Here is a 16479-nt window from a genome sequence, read left to right as displayed (position 1 = left end):
GGGCTGGGCGATATGGCCTTTTTTTAATATTGCGATATTTTAAGGCCATATTGCGATACACGATATATATCTGGATATTTTGCCTTAGCCTTGAATGAACACTTGATGCATATAATCACAGCAGTATGATGATTCTATGTGTTTTGATTGATTGATTGAGACTTTTATTAGTAGGTTGCACAGTGAAGTACATATTCCGTACAATTGACCACTAAATGGTAACACCCCAATACGTTTTTCCACTTGTTTAAGTCGGGGTCCACTTAAATTGATTCATGATACAGATATATACTATCAGATGTATACTATCATCATAATACAGTCATCACACAAGATAATCACATTGAATTATTTACATTATTTATAATCCAGGGTGTGGAGGGGGGCGCCGGATGTAAGTGTCAAAAAGACAGCCAAAAGAGTTTGATATGAGAATAAATCTAAAGTTAAAATATAGGGTAGAAATGCACCCATTTGCAGGAAATGTAGTCTTGATTTTTAAAATGTTCTTTCAAGGCTTGCATGTCTACATTAAAACATTCTTCTTCATACTGCATTAATATATGCTACTTTTAAACTTTCATGCAGAGAAGGAAATCACAACTAAAAAAATCACTAATTTTTTCATACGGTGTTGATGTGGACATTTTTTGCCATTTTGATGGTGTGGACGTGTGGCACCGAATGGAGATAAGCGTCTCGACAGACGTCACAATATTTGAACAATGATGACGAAAACTGTTGTCTCTGTCGTGTCCGTGTGTCGAAAATTGTTATGCGCTTATTTTTTTTATTTGATTTTGTGCGTGGCATAGATTTGCCGTGCGCAGAGGACGCTTGAGCAGGCGCGCACCTTAGCGGCTGCGCTAGCATCACAGCTAACGTTAACCATGCCGCTACCTCGCTCTCTGCTGGGAGAGGACGTATACGTATGTGACGTATGACGTGACAGTATGTGACGTGTGTAAGAAGGTGCGCTCGCTGTCTGTGAGAGGGAGACACAGGAAAGAGTGAGAAGAGCCTGTCGTGTAATGCCAGCAGCTAAAAGCAACTGCGTGAGAATCGTGGATGTGTTGAAGGTGTGCTGGAAAATGCGGAACGGAAATTACGGAGCAGCAGAAAAGTGGAATGTATTATTTAAATAGGTGCGTTGGAAAACACTGAGTTTTTTTTTAAACTGGATCTGGATCGGCATTTTCCCATGCCTTGCCGATACGCAATTTTTGGCAAATATCGGCAGCCGATCCGATCCAAATATCGGATCGGGACATCCCTAGGCTCTACTGAAAATGTGAGCAAATGTGCTGGGTCAAAAGTATACATACAGCAATGTTAATACATACCTGCCAACTACTCCGGTTTTCCCGTAATTAGTACGGTTTTCATCAACCTATTCCGGGTTACGGTTGCAGTGATGAATTTAAAAAAAAAAAGTTTTATTCACGAAATCGCGTAACAACAATGACAATCGACACTGCTTCCCGTAACTTCCTATCGAGCCATTCCGAATGCCATGCGCGAGGCTATTTATAGCACCGCTGCCAAGCACGAGGCACCAGTTGCCATTGTTTCCAAACGAGCGAACGATCATGGAATCAGCCGGAGAAAAATCGCAAACGAGTCTTAAACCGAAAAGAAAACCGCAGTCATTCCGTGAAGAATATTCAAAAGCCTATCCGGGAATAATTATCCGTTCCAAAAAGGGTGAAAACTACGCGAATTGCACCTTTTTCGATCGGACACGGAGGAATTAGCGATGTAAAAGACCACGTTGGGACAAAAAAACACAAGTCTAATGCCGTTGCTAGCGATACAAGTGGAAAACTTTCAACGTTTTTCGTCGCCCAAACAGATTCTTTGGATGTGATAAATGCCGAAGTTTTATTTACGGAGGCAATAATTGAGCATGGACTTCCAATCGCACTGGCTGATCACATGGGACAGTTATTTCGGAAAATGTTTCCCGACTCGAAAATCGCCAAAAAAATATGGATGTGGTCGAACCAAAACATCAAACATTATTCAGTGTCTTGGAACAGAATCCTAAAAAAAAACTGTCTTGATTGCTACAATTCATTTTCATGAATTCTTCTTCAATTCTTTTGAAAGGCTTACAGAAAACTGCAATTGAATTGTAGTTCCATGCTAATGATGCTATTGAATTACATTTTAATGAAGTCAACTTATCATAAAGTTACCATATCATTTTTGCAGTATGATCAATCTGATAGAATACATTTGGATTTTAGCCACAAAAAGGTAATGACACCAATGTTATCTATTGGAATTGTTTAGTACTGTTATACTGTTAAAAGTGTTTATACTATTTATGCTTTCAAGTCCAAGTTGAAGAAATCTTGTTAAATGTTGACAGCATAACTACCAAAATACAGAAGTATGTCCTTAATATTTTTGCAGTGCTATTTCTGTTGAAAAGTTCAAATGATTACATTAGAGATGTGATGTGCCACTTTTCAAGTGTCTGATGGCTTCAATTCATTTTCATTAATTTTTCATATTTTGAATTCTTTTGAAAGGCTTACAAAAAAACTACATTTGAATTGTAATTCCATGCTATTGACAGGACTATTAATTTTAATGAAGTTAGCTTACCATGTTTACAGTACGATAATTGTGATAGAAATGTGAATTTTAGGCACAGAATATTTTTTACAATTGAACAAGGCAGTAGATTATACAAGCTTGGACAGAAAGTTAATAATGACACCAATTTTTTTTGTAATGGAATTGTTTAGTACTGTTTTACCATTTGTTTACTGTAAAAAGTGTTTATACTTTCAATGAACAAATTGAAGTCTTGTGAAAGGTTGACAGGATAACTGGCATTAACTGTCAAAATAATTTCAAACTATTGAAGTTAGCTTACAGAATAAACATGTCAATCAACCCATATGATTTTTGCTGTAATATTTTTGTTTTGAAAAGTCACTGTGACTGATAGAAAAGTGATGGTTTTAGCAACATTTTAACCTGTCTGAATGCTAATAATCATTTTGCGGACAATGACCCCAAACACACCTCAAAAGTGGTAAAGGAATCAAATCAAATCAAATCAACTTTATTTATAAAGCACTTTTAAAATTTACCACAGGGGTAGCCAAAGTGCTGTACAATGAACAGGTTAAAAGATCAAACGAGTACCGAGCAAACACAACACAACACAAACAGAACACGATAAAAAATAAATAATTAAAATAGAATAAATAAAAACATAAAAACAGGTTCACAGCAGGTGTATTATGGGGCGCCATTGCAGGATGGATATCACTCAGTGTTAAAAGCCATGGAATAAAAGTATGTTTTTAAGAGAGATTTAAAAACAGGAAGAGAGGAGGCTTGTCTAACACTCAGGGGTAGGTCGTTCCAGAGCTTGGGAGCAGCAACGGCGAAAGCTCTGTCACCTCTAAGCTTCAGCCTTGTGTCAGGGACCGTCAACAGCAGCTGATCGGCTGATCTTAAGGATCGGGTGGGGCAGTAAGGCTGAAGGAGGTCGGAGAGATAGGAATGGCTAAATCAGGCTAGAATGAAGGTTTTAGAATGGCCTTCCCAAAGTCCTGACTTCAAGGTGTGGACAATGCTGAAGAAACAAGTCCATGTCAACACATTTAGCTGAAGTGCAGCAATTTAGTGGTCAAGTGGTCAAGCAGAAGCTTGTGGATGGCTACCAAAAGTGCCTTATTGCAGGTAAACTTGCCAAGGGACATGTAAGCAAATATTAACATTGCTGTATGTATACTTTTCACCCTCACATTTTCAGTAGAGCCATAATAAATTCATAAAAGAAGCAAACTTCATGAATGTTTTTAGTGAGCAACAAGTATGTGCTCCAATCACTACATCACAAACAAATAAAAGAGTTGTAGAAATGATTGACAGCCATGACATGATGTTCTTTACAAGTGTACGTACACTTTTGACCACCACTGTCAGATTGAAGTAAGTGTTTTTCTTATGTGTTGAGCTTCATGACTCCTCGTTCTAGTCTTGTCAAGGAATACATTGCAGGCTAACTCTGTTGCACGCTAGCTGATTTCCTGAGACCTTTATTTTGTTAGTGCAGGCAGGATGTAGCAGCACTTTTGTTGGTCTTTGCCCTTCTGAGGTGTTAGGACAGAGACTCTGTTAAATAAGAATATTTTCCTAGTCCCTGCTGGTCATTTCACACTGAGCTCACCTGACACAATCCTCACCTGGCCGTGTTTGTCACTAGTGAAGATTGATAGTATTTGTGTAGTGGAGCCACACCCCCTTTGTAGCTTATGATGTGTAAATAGTTACATGTGCTGCAGGTGACAATGATGTTGTTTGTCTCGTGCCTTCCAGCTTCCATTAAGATCATTCTGTCTCCCACAACAATCAACAACCAGCTTCCATTAAGATCATTCTGTCTCCCACAACAATTGTTTCTCTTTTCTCCAGTTCAGCACGTTTTGGGGGTACACTAAACATGGATCTGAATGAAATCCCAATGAACTTGGTTCCTTTCCCTGGATTACACTACCTGGTGCCAAGCCTTAGTCCGCTCTACTCGGATGTCAGTGGTCCTGCCAGAAGGTTTGCTTTTTCCCCTTACTATAGATCAGTCATGTGACTTTTCTGTCTACAGTCAGAAATCCATATTTTTTATCCCTGTAAAAATATTTTAAAATTTCTTCGCTTTTTCCAACCTAATATGTGTTCAAATCTTGATCCGTCTCTTTGTCATACCTGCCAACAATCACGGCTTTCCCGTAATGAGTAGGGGTTTTGATCATCCAGTGGTAAAAACTACAGTTATGATGAAGTTAAAAATGGAAGCTATGTTAAGATAGATCATACTTGCCAACCCTCCCGAATTTTCCGGGAGACTCCCGAAATTCAGCGCCTCTCCCGAAAACCTCCCGGGACAAATATTCTCCCGAAAATCTCCCGATTTTCAGCCGGAGCTGGAGGCCACGCCCCCTCCAGCTCCATGCGGACCTGAGTGAGGACAGCCTTTTTTCATGACGGGAGGACAACAGGGTGACAAGAACTAAATCATCCAGACTAGAGATAAATTGTATTATTATGTTTATCTTACCTAAAAATAAATATATTTATTAATTAAAAAAAAACAAAAAAAAAAACTAAATACCTTTTTACTATATTTTGCTAAAAACATCAAAATTAATTGTATTTTTATTTGTATTTTTTGTGACTCCTTATTACATCCAGCCATAGAATTATACATTTAAATAAACATATTTGAAATAATTAATTTTAAATGATCATAATAATTCATTTAAAATGACCATATTTAATTATTAAAATAATTGCTTGTTTATCAACAACTTTAGCATTTTATTCATTACATTTTGAAACTCTCAGAAGCCAAGTTATGTTATATTCCTTAATATTTATTTATGCAAGTTTGAAGTATCAATTATCTAAACAGTTTTGTTTGCATATTTTCAGGATATATCTATCTATCATATATATATATATATATATATATATGTATATATATATATATATATATATATATATATATATATATATATATATATATATATATATATATATATATATGTATATATATATATGAAATACTTGATTTGGTGAATTCTAGCTGTCAATATACTCCTCCCCTCTTAACCACGCCCCGCCCCACCCCCCACCCCCCCACCTCCCGAAATCGGAGGTCTCAAGGTTGGCAAGTATGAGATAGATAGATAGATGAAGATAATTATATTTATATAGCGCTTTTTCTCTAGTGACTCAAAGCGCTTTACATAGTGAAAGACAATATCTAAGTTACATTTAAAGGCCTACTGAAATGCGATTTTCTTATTTAAACGGGGATAGCAGGTCCATTCTATGTGTCATACTTCATCATTTCGCGATATTGCCATATTTTTGCTGAAAGGATTTAGTAGAGAACATCGACGATAAAGTTGGCAACTTTTGGTCGCTGATAAAAAAAGCCTTGCCTGTAGCGGAAGTAGCAGACGAGTAGCGTGACGTCACAGGTTGTGGAGCTCCTCACATCTGCACGTTGTTTACAATCATGGCCACCAGCAGCGAGAGCCATTTGGACCGAGAAAGCGACCATTTCCCCATTAATTTGAGCGAGGATGAAAGATTTGTGGATGAGGAAAGTGAGAGTGAAGGACTAGAGGGCAGTGGGAGCCATTCAGATAGGGAAGATGCTGTGAGGACCTGATATTCAGCTGGGAATGACTAAAACAGTAAATAAACACAATATACTCTATTAGCCACAACACAACCAGGCTTATATTTAATATGCCACAAATTAATCCCGCATAACAAACGCCTCCCCCCTCCCGCCAATACAACTCAAACACCTGCACAACACACTCAATCCCACAGCCCAAAGTACCGTTCACCTCCCCAAAGTTCATACAGCACATATATTTCCCCAAAGTTACGTACGTGACATGCACATAGCGGCACGCACGTACGGGCAAGCGATCAAATGTTTTGAAGCGTACTCACGGTACCGCGTCTGCGTATCCAACTCAAAGTCCTCCTGGTAAGAGTCTCTGTTGTCCCAGTTCTCCACAGGCCAATGGTAAAGCTTGACTGTCATCTTCCGGGAATGTAAACAATGAAACACCGGCTGTGTTTGTGTTGCTGCTGCAGTCGGCCGCAATACACCGCTTCCCACCTACAGCTTTCTTCTTTGCTGTCTCCATTGTTCATTGAACAAATTGCAAAAGATTCACCAACACAGATGTCCAGAATACTGTGGAATTTTGCCATGAAAACAGACGACTTAATAGCTGGCCACCGTGCTGTCCCAAAATGTCCTCTACAATCCGTGACGTCACGCGCTGACGTCATCATACCGAGATGTTTTCAGCGCGAAATTTAAATTTGCACTTTAGTAAGCTAACCCGGCCGTATTGGTATGTGTTGCAATGTTAAGATTTCATCATTGATATATAAACTATCAGACTGCGTGGTCGCTAGTAGTGGCTTTCAGTAGGCCTTTAAAGCAGTGTGGGTGACACTGGGAGCAGGTGGGTAAAGTGTCTTGCCCAAGGACACAACAGCAGTGACTAGGATGGCGGAAGCGGGAATCAAACCTGGAACCCTCTACCAACCGAGCTATACTGCCCCATGTAGCAAAGAAACTCCACGGGCAGATTGGCTGGTTTACGTATAAGAACATCCATGGTTGTTTACGATGATGAGTCACCATTGGTTAAGATTAGGGCCAAACATTAGGGACAGGCCAATCAGAGGGCGGGTGATGGAAGCAGGAAGTGACATCACAACAGACATCCCAAATGATGATGAGAGAGTGGGAGAAGAGAAGATGGAATATTCCAGATGGATGGATGGATGTATGTGTAAATATATATATGTCTATATGGGGAATGGGGCACTAACAGTCTTTTAAAATGGTTCTGAAGTGTGCACTTTGTGTGTGTGTGTGTGTGTGTGTGTGTGTGTGTGTGTGTGTGTGTGTGTGTGTGTGTGTAGCCTGGACCAGATGTTCACAGATGTGTTCAGTAAAGGCCATCAGTTGCTGAAAGTAGACTTAATGCACAGTCGCCACCTTGCCTGTGCCCTCATGCTGCGAGGGAATGTTCATGTGTCTGACCTGCGCAGGAACATTGACAGGTCAGGAACTTTCCTCACTCTGCACTAATACATCTGGAACTTTCCTCGCTTGGGAAATTGTGTTAGATGTAAACATAAACGGAATACAATCATTTTCAAGCCATATTCAGTTGAATATGCTACAAAGACAACATATTTGATGTTCAAACTCATAAACATTTTTTTTTTTTTTGCAAATAATCATTAACTTTATAATTTGATGGCAGCAACACGTGACAAAGAAGTTGGGAAAGGTGGCAATAAATACTGATAAAGTTGAGGAATGCTCATCAAAGACTTATTTGGAACATCCCACAGGTGTGCAGGCTAATTGGGAACAGGTGGGTGCCATGATTGGCTATAAAAGTAGATTCCATGAAATGCTCAGTCATTCACAAACAAGGATGGGGCGAGGGTCACCACTTTGTCAACAAATGCGTGAGCAAATTGTTGAACAGTTTAAGAAAAACCTTTCTCAAGCAGCTATTGCAAGGAATTTAGGGATTTCACCATCTACGCTCCGTAATATCATCAAAGGGTTCAGAGAATGTGGAGAAATCACTGCACGTAAGCAGCTAAGCCCGTGACCTTCCATCCCTCAGGCTGTACTGCATCAACAAGCGACGTCAGTGTGTAAAGGATATCACCACATGGGTTCAGGAACACTTCTAGAAACCCACTGTCAGTAACTACAGTTGGTCGCTACATCTGTAAGTGCAAGTTAAAACTCTCCTATGCAAGGCGAAAACCGTTGATCAACAACACCCAGAAACGCCGTCAGCTTCGCTGGTCCTGAGCTCATCTAAGATGGACTGATACAAAGTGGAAAAGTGTTCTGTGGTCTGACGAGTCCACATTTCAAATTGTTTTTGGAAACTGTGGATGTCGTGTCCTCCGGACCAAAGAGGAAAAGAACCATCCGGATTGTTCTAGGCGCAAAGTGTAAAAGGCAGCATGTGTGATGGTATGGGGGTGTATTAGTGGCCAAGACATGGGTAACTTACACATCTGTGAAGGCACCATTAATGCTGAAAGGTACATACAGCTTTTGGCGCAACATATGTTGCCATCCAAGCAACGTTACCATGGACGCCCCTGCTTATTTCAGCAAGACAATGCCAAGCCACGTGTTACATCAACGTGGCTTCATAGTAAAAGAGTGCGGGTACTAGACTGGCCTGCCTGTAGTCCAGACCTGTCTCCCATTGAAAATGTGAAGCCTAAAATAGCAGAAGGGAGACCCCCGGACTGTTGAACAACTTAAGCTGTACATCAAGCAAGAATGGGAAAGAATTCCACCTGAGAAGCTTCAAAAATGTGTCTCCTCAGTTCCCAAACCTTTACTGAGTGTTGTTAAAAGGAAAGGCCATGTAACACAGTGGTGAACATGCCCTTTCCCAACTACTTTGTCACGTGTTGCAGCCATGAAATTCTAAGTTAATGATTATTTGCAAAAAAAAAATAAAGTTTATGAGTTTGAACATCAAATATGTTGTCTTTGTAGCATATTCAACTGAATATGGCTCGAAAAGGATTTGCAAATCATTGTATTCCGTTCATATTTACATCTAACACAATTTCCCAACTCATATGGAAACGGGGTTTGTACATGTGGAACTTTCCTCACTCTGCACAAATACATGTGGAAAGTCCGTTTTATTGAAAGTGTGTACATGCAATTGACATGGAGGTTAAATAAAGTAAATTTTCCCCAAATTCCAGGAATTCCATAATACTATTTCTTAATTAAAAATTTTACTATATCAACATTTCTCCACCCATTTGAAAAATTCCAACACCACCCAAAAAACCTCATTTAGAACATTCACTTTTTTTCATCATTTTCCAAAAAATTCCCCCTTTTCCCGAAATTTCCATCAAATTCCCATTGAAATGAACGGAACATTTTTCAAAGTTCCACAACTCCCACATTTTTTATCCGATTCAAACTGTTCCAACTTCAAAATATTCCGCCTGTTCAGGAATTGTGTGTTCCCTTTCAACAATTATAAAAAAAAAATCCCGGATTTCCTAGAACTTCCAGTTTTTAGGGACATTTCCCCCATTCAAAATGAATTATTCATTTTTCAAACTTCCACAATCCCCACATTCTTCAACCCATTCAAACCATTCCCCCTTCAACACATTCAATTCATCCTGGACATTCAAACAACCATTTTTCCATGTTCAACACATTTCCAGGAATTCCTGGGGTTTTATTTCCAACCTTTTTTAGTGCGCTGACTCCTTTTACATTTTTCAACTGTCAAACATTCCTCTTAGTCAGGACAAAAAACCAAGTTGGTTTAAGAACTTGAAAAATTCCCCGTTTTCCCAAAATTCCGTAATACCATTTTTCAATTCAAAAAGTGTTACTACTTCAACATTTCTTGACCCATTTAAACAATTCCAACACCACCCAAAAAACCTCATTCAGAACATTCACTTTTTTTCATAATTTTCCAAAAAATTCCCCCTTTTCCCGAAATTTCCATCAAATTCCCATTGAAATGAACGGAACATTTTTCAAAGTTCCACAACTCCCACATTTTGTATCCGATTCAAACTGTTCCAACTTCAAAATATTCCGCCTGTTCAGGAATTGTGTGCTCCCTTTCAACAATTATAAAAAAAAATCCTGAATTTCCTAGAACTCCCATTTTTTAGGGACATTTCCCCCATTCAAAATGAATTATTCATTTTTCAAACTTCCACAATTCCCACATTCTTCAACCCATTCAAACCATTCCACCTTCAACACTTTCAATTCATCCTGGAAATTCAAACAATCCATTTTTCCATGTTCAACACATTTCCAGGAATTCCTGGGGTTTTATTTCCAACCTTTTTTAGTGCGATGACTCCTTTTACATTTTTCAACCCATTTCAACTGTCAAACATTCCTCTTAGTCACGACAAAAAAACCAAGTTGTTTTAAGAACTTGAAAAATTCCCTGTTTTCCCGAAATTCCATAATACCATTTTTCAATTCAAAAAGTGTTACTACTTCAACATTTCTTGACCCATTTAAACAATTCCAACACCAACCAATTCAGCTCATTCATGCTCCTAATCATTTACAAAAACATCCCGCTTTTCGCAACATTTCCAAATTTCCAGGAAGTTCCCATTGAAATGAATGGGACATTTTTCCAAGTTGCACATTTCCCACATTTTTCAAGCTATTGAAAGCATTCCAACATCAACACATTCCACTCATCCTGGACATTCTAACTAACACTTTCCCAACTTCCAAACATCATTCTGCTTTTCCTGGAAATTCTAACTCTTCCACATTCCAACTATTCTTCCATTCAGACTACATTCTGTCAGCAGTTCACTTCAACTTCAGCATTGGAACATTCATTGATTGGCCTGACCAATCTATATATGCTATTGTTAGATGAAATCCTTTAAATGAGGAATAACCTGATCCAAATACTGAGTGTTGTCTTGTTTCTCACAGGATGAAGCCTCGATTACCTTTTGTGTCCTGGAAGCAAGAAGGCTGGAAGACCAGTCTTTGTTCTGTTCCCCCTGTAGGACTCAGCCAATCCCTGCTGGCCTTGTCCAACACCTGCGCTATAAAGTCCACTTTTGTAGAGCTGAGAGAACGCTTCACCAAGCTTTACAAGAAGAAGGTACATGACCATTTAATATGCTTTACAAGAAGAAGGTACATGCCCATTTAATATGCTTTACAAGAAGAAGGTACATGACCATTTAATATGCTTCACAAGAAGGTACATGCCCATGTAATATGCTTTACAAGAAGAAGGTACATGACCATTTAATATGCTTTACAAGAAGAAGGTACATGACCATTTAATATGCTTTACAAGAAGAAGGTACATGCCCATTTAATATGCTTTACAAGAAGAAGGTACATGCCCATTTAATATGCTTTACAAGAAGAAGGTACATGACCATTTAATATGCTTTACAGGAAGAAGGTACATGCCCATGTAATATGCTTTACAAGAAGAAGGTACATGACCATTTAATATGCTTGAATGCAGCAGGTGTTTGTTTACACAGGACACCTGCTCAGGTGTGCACTCACAAAACTAAATCACACCTAAACCGGAAACACAATGAACACATTCCATATTTATTCTGGAACATTTTGTGATGTGACTCTGTGAGTGACAGCTGTCAACAGGTGTGTGTGTGAGTGACAGGTGTCAACAGGTGTGTGTGTGAGTGACAGGTGTCAACAGGTGTGTGTGTGTGTGAGTGACAGGTGTCAACAGGTGTGTGTGTGTGAGTGACAGGTGTCAACAGGTGTGTGTGTGTTTGTGAGTGACAGGTGTCAACAGGTGGTCTGTGAGTGACAGGTGTCAACAGGTGGTCTGTGAGTGACAGGTGTCAACAGGTGTGTGTGAGTGACAGGTGTCAACAGGTGGTCTGTGAGTGACAGGTGTCAACAGGTGTGTGTGTGTGTGAGTGACAGGTGTCAACAGGTGTGTGTGAGTGACAGGTGTCAACAGGTGGTCTGTGAGTGACAGGTGTCAACAGGTGGTCTGTGAGTGACAGGTGTCAACAGTTGTGTGTGTGTGTGAGTGGCAGGTGTCAACAGGTGTGTGTTTGTGAGTGACAGGTGTCAACAGGTGGTCTGTGAGTGACAGGTGTCAACAGGTGTGTGTGTGTGTGTGTGTGTGTGTGAGTGACAGGTGTCAACAGGTGTGTGTGTGTGTGTGAGTGACAGGTGTCAACAGGTGTGTGTGTGAGTGACAGGTGTCAACAGGTGTGTGTGTGTGAGTGACAGGTGTCAACAGGTGTGTGTGTGTTTGTGAGTGACAGGTGTCAACAGGTGGTCTGTGAGTGACAGGTGTCAACAGGTGGTCTGTGAGTGACAGGTGTCAACAGGTATGTGTGAGTGACAGGTGTCAACAGGTGGTCTGTGAGTGACAGGTGTCAACAGGTGGTCTGTGAGTGACAGGTGTCAACAGGTGTGTGTGTGTGTGTGAGTGACAGGTGTCAACAGGTGTGTGTGTGAGTGACAGGTGTCAACAGGTGGTCTGTGAGTGACAGGTGTCAACAGGTGTGTGTGAGTGACAGGTGTCAACAGGTGGTCTGTGAGTGACAGGTGTCAACAGGTGTGTGTGTGTGTGTGAGTGACAGGTGTCAACAGGTGGTCTGTGAGTGACAGGTGTCAACAGGTGTGTGTGTGTGTGAGTGACAGGTGTCAACAGGTGTGTGTGTGAGTGACAGGTGTCAACAGGTGGTCTGTGAGTGACAGGTGTCAACAGGTGTGTGTGTGTGTGTGTGAGTGACAGGTGTCAACAGGTGTGTGTTTGTGAGTGACAGGTGTCAACAGGTGGTCTGTGAGTGACAGGTGTCAACAGGTGGTCTGTGAGTGACAGGTGTCAACAGGTGTGTGTGTGTGTGTGTGTGAGTGACAGGTGTCAACAGGTGTGTGTGTGTGTGTGTGAGTGACAGGTGTCAACAGGTGTGTGTTTGTGAGTGACAGGTGTCAACAGGTGGTCTGTGAGTGACAGGTGTCAACAGGTGTGTGTGAGTGACAGGTGTCAACAGGTGGTCTGTGAGTGACAGGTGTCAACAGGTGTGTGTGTGTGTGAGTGACAGGTGTCAACAGGTGTGTGTGTGTGAGTGACAGGTGTGTGTGTGAGTGACAGGTGTCAACAGGTGGTCTGTGAGTGACAGGTGTCAACAGGTGTGTGAGTAACAGGTGGTCTGTGAGTAACAGGTGTCAACAGGTGTGTGAGTAACAGGTGGTCTGTGAGTAACAGGTGTCAACAGGTGTGTGAGTAACAGGTGGTCTGTGAGTGACAGGTGCCAACAGGTGTGTGAGTGACAATGTTGTTTATGAAGTAAATGTTGTTTATGAAGTTCAAACCCTGTTTCCATATGAGTTGGGAAATTGTGTTAGATGTAAATATAAACGGAATACAATGATTTGCAAATCCTTTTCAAGCCATATTCAGTTGAATATGCTACAAAGACAACATATTTGATGTTCAAACTCATAAACCTTTTTTTTTTTTTTTTTTGAAGAAGTGTGACTCCCACTCAGGCAACAAGTGGACTGTAGTCTGATGACATGAAGTGGACTGTAGTCTGATGACATGAAGTGGACTGTAGTCTGATGACATGAAGTGGACTGTAGTCTGATGACATGAAGTGGACTGTAGTCTGATGACATGAAGTGGACTGTAGTCTGATGACATGAAGTGGACTGTAGTCTGATGACATGAAGTGGACTGTAGTCTGATGACATGAAGTGGACTGTAGTCTGATGACATGAAGTGGACTGTAGTCTGATGACATGAAGTGGACTGTAGTCTGATGACACGAAGTGGACTGTAGTCTGATGACATGAAGTGGACTGTAGTCTGATGACATGAAGTGGACTGTAGTCTGATGACATGAAGTGGACTGTAGTCTGACGACATGAAGTGGACTGTAGTCTGATGACATGAAGTGGACTGTAGTCTGATGACATGAAGTGGACTGTAGTCTGATGACATGAAGTGGACTGTAGTCTGATGACAACAAGTGGACTGTAGTCTGATGACATGAAGTGGACTGTAGTCTGATGACATGAAGTGGACTGTAGTCTGATGACATGAAGTGGACTGTAGTCTGATGACACGAAGTGGACTGTAGTCTGATGACATGAAGTGGACTGTAGTCTGATGACATGAAGTGGACTGTAGTCTGACGACATGAAGTGGACTGTAGTCTGACGACATGAAGTGGACTGTAGTCTGACGACATGAAGTGGACTGTAGTCTGACGACATGAAGTGGACTGTAGTCTGATGACATGAAGTGGACTGTAGTCTGATGACAACAAGTGGACTGTAGTCTGATGACATGAAGTGGACTGTAGTCTGACGACATGAAGTGGACTGTAGTCTGACGACATGAAGTGGACTGTAGTCTGACGACATGAAGTGGACTGTAGTCTGATGACATGAAGTGGACTGTAGTCTGATGACAACAAGTGGACTGTAGTCTGATGACATGAAGTGGACTGTAGTCTGATGACATGAAGTGGACTGTAGTCTGATGACATGAAGTGGACTGTAGTCTGATGACATGAAGTGGACTGTAGTCTGATGACATGAAGTGGACTGTAGTCTGATGACATGAAGTGGACTGTAGTCTGATGACATGAAGTGGACTGTAGTCTGATGACATGAAGTGGACTGTAGTCTGATGACATGAAGTGGACTGTAGTCTGATGACATGAAGTGGACTGTAGTCTGATGACATGAAGTGGACTGTAGTCTGCTGACATGAAGTGGACTGTAGTCTGATGACATGAAGTGGACTGTAGTCTGATGACATGAAGTGGACTGTAGTCTGATGACATGAAGTGGACTGTAGTCTGATGACATGAAGTGGACTGTAGTCTGATGACACGAAGTGGACTGTAGTCTGATGACACGAAGTGGACTGTAGTCTGATGACACGAAGTGGACTGTAGTCTGATGACATGAAGTGGACTGTAGTCTGATGACATGAAGTGGACTGTAGTCTGATGACATGAAGTGGACTGTAGTCTGATGACATGAAGTGGACTGTAGTCTGACGACATGAAGTGGACTGTAGTCTGATGACACGAAGTGGACTGTAGTCTGATGACATGAAGTGGACTGTAGTCTGATGACATGAAGTGGACTGTAGTCTGATGACATGAAGTGGACTGTAGTCTGATGACATGAAGTGGACTGTAGTCTGACGACATGAAGTGGACTGTAGTCTGATGACACGAAGTGGACTGTAGTCTGATGACATGAAGTGGACTGTAGTCTGATGACATGAAGTGGACTGTAGTCTGATGACATGAAGTGGGCTGTAGTCTGATGACATGAAGTGGACTGTAGTCTGATGACTTGTTGCAAAGACTTTCAACTGAATGGTATGTGTTGTGTAGGCACACCTGCATCATTACCTGCAAGTAGACGGGATGGAGGCCAGCTTGTTCTCAGAGGCCATCACTTCCCTCAACTCTCTGATAGACGAGTATCAACATCTGGACTCAGCAACATTCTTACCTGACCCACCAAGACTTAACATCGCTCAATAAAAGAAAGCAAACCATTCCAAACAACAATGCATTCATTCACACTTGTCAACAATTGGAATGTACCTCTGTTGAAATCCACCATTTGTCATTAAAAATATCATTTGACATTTGGAAGCATTTCAAAGGAGGTTTTTTAATCATTTTGTGAAGCAGAGTATTTTCCCGACTAAAGAGTGTATAAGCTGCATGTTGGGGGAAACTATTTGTACATATCGATCTATAAGGTGCAGATATATACGTTGTGAAATGAGTTATTTACACAGGAATATTATGTAAATGTTTACATTAATTGTTTCCACATGAAGCAGTGTAGTATCTGTTAGTCTACAAAATAACATGTTTCCCCTCCCATTTGGTGGAAGACTTCTGTATTTTCCAGACTACAAAGCGCACCGGTTTATAAGCCGCGCCCACAACATTTTACAAGAAATAAATGTTTTTCCATATATTAGCTGCACCGGACTATAAGGTGCAGATATATACGTTGTGAAATGAGTTATTTACACATGAATATTATGTAAATGTTTACATTAGCCTCTAAAGGCAGTAGTGGCCACATGCGTGGACAGCACCTTTTAGCTCTTATTTCCAAAATTGTGTACACTACTGAATTGGGGTCTTATGGCCACTTATGTGGACACTTATACTGCCATCTGGTGGTGTCAGAAGAGTATAACATACAATGGAATTTGGGGGGGGGGGAAAAATTAGCATGTCACTAAACATGAAGTACACGTTTGTGTACTTATGGACTAAGTACATCATATCAAAAGATGATTCTTAGTTTCTATTCTAATTAGGGTCCAATAAGCC

General features: G+C 40.7%; 1 protein-coding gene across 2 annotated transcripts in view; it reads left to right on the top strand.

The window, feature by feature from the left end:
- Positions 1-15771, top strand: part of tube1 (tubulin, epsilon 1) — a 45109-nt gene extending 29338 nt beyond the window's left edge. Inside the window, exons 10-13 of one of the 2 annotated variants that reach the window (XM_061986700.1) lie at positions 4441-4575; positions 7489-7629; positions 11075-11249; positions 15514-15771. In XM_061986700.1, the coding sequence (XP_061842684.1) occupies positions 4441-4575; positions 7489-7629; positions 11075-11249; positions 15514-15666 (604 nt within the window). In that variant the 3' untranslated portion in view covers positions 15667-15771. Of the gene's footprint in view, positions 1-4440; positions 4576-7488; positions 7630-11074; positions 11320-11351; positions 11718-15513 lie in introns of those variants that run through there. The other variant, XM_072916150.1, reaches the window with a different exon arrangement.
- Positions 15772-16479: the final 708 nt, after the last annotated feature.

Source organism: Nerophis lumbriciformis, linkage group LG26 (genome assembly GCF_033978685.3).
Source record: "Nerophis lumbriciformis linkage group LG26, RoL_Nlum_v2.1, whole genome shotgun sequence".
Lineage (NCBI taxonomy): Eukaryota > Metazoa > Chordata > Actinopteri > Syngnathiformes > Syngnathidae > Nerophis > Nerophis lumbriciformis.
The sequence above is the reverse complement of the archived record's forward strand: the minus strand, read 5'-3'. Positions and strand labels throughout refer to the sequence as shown.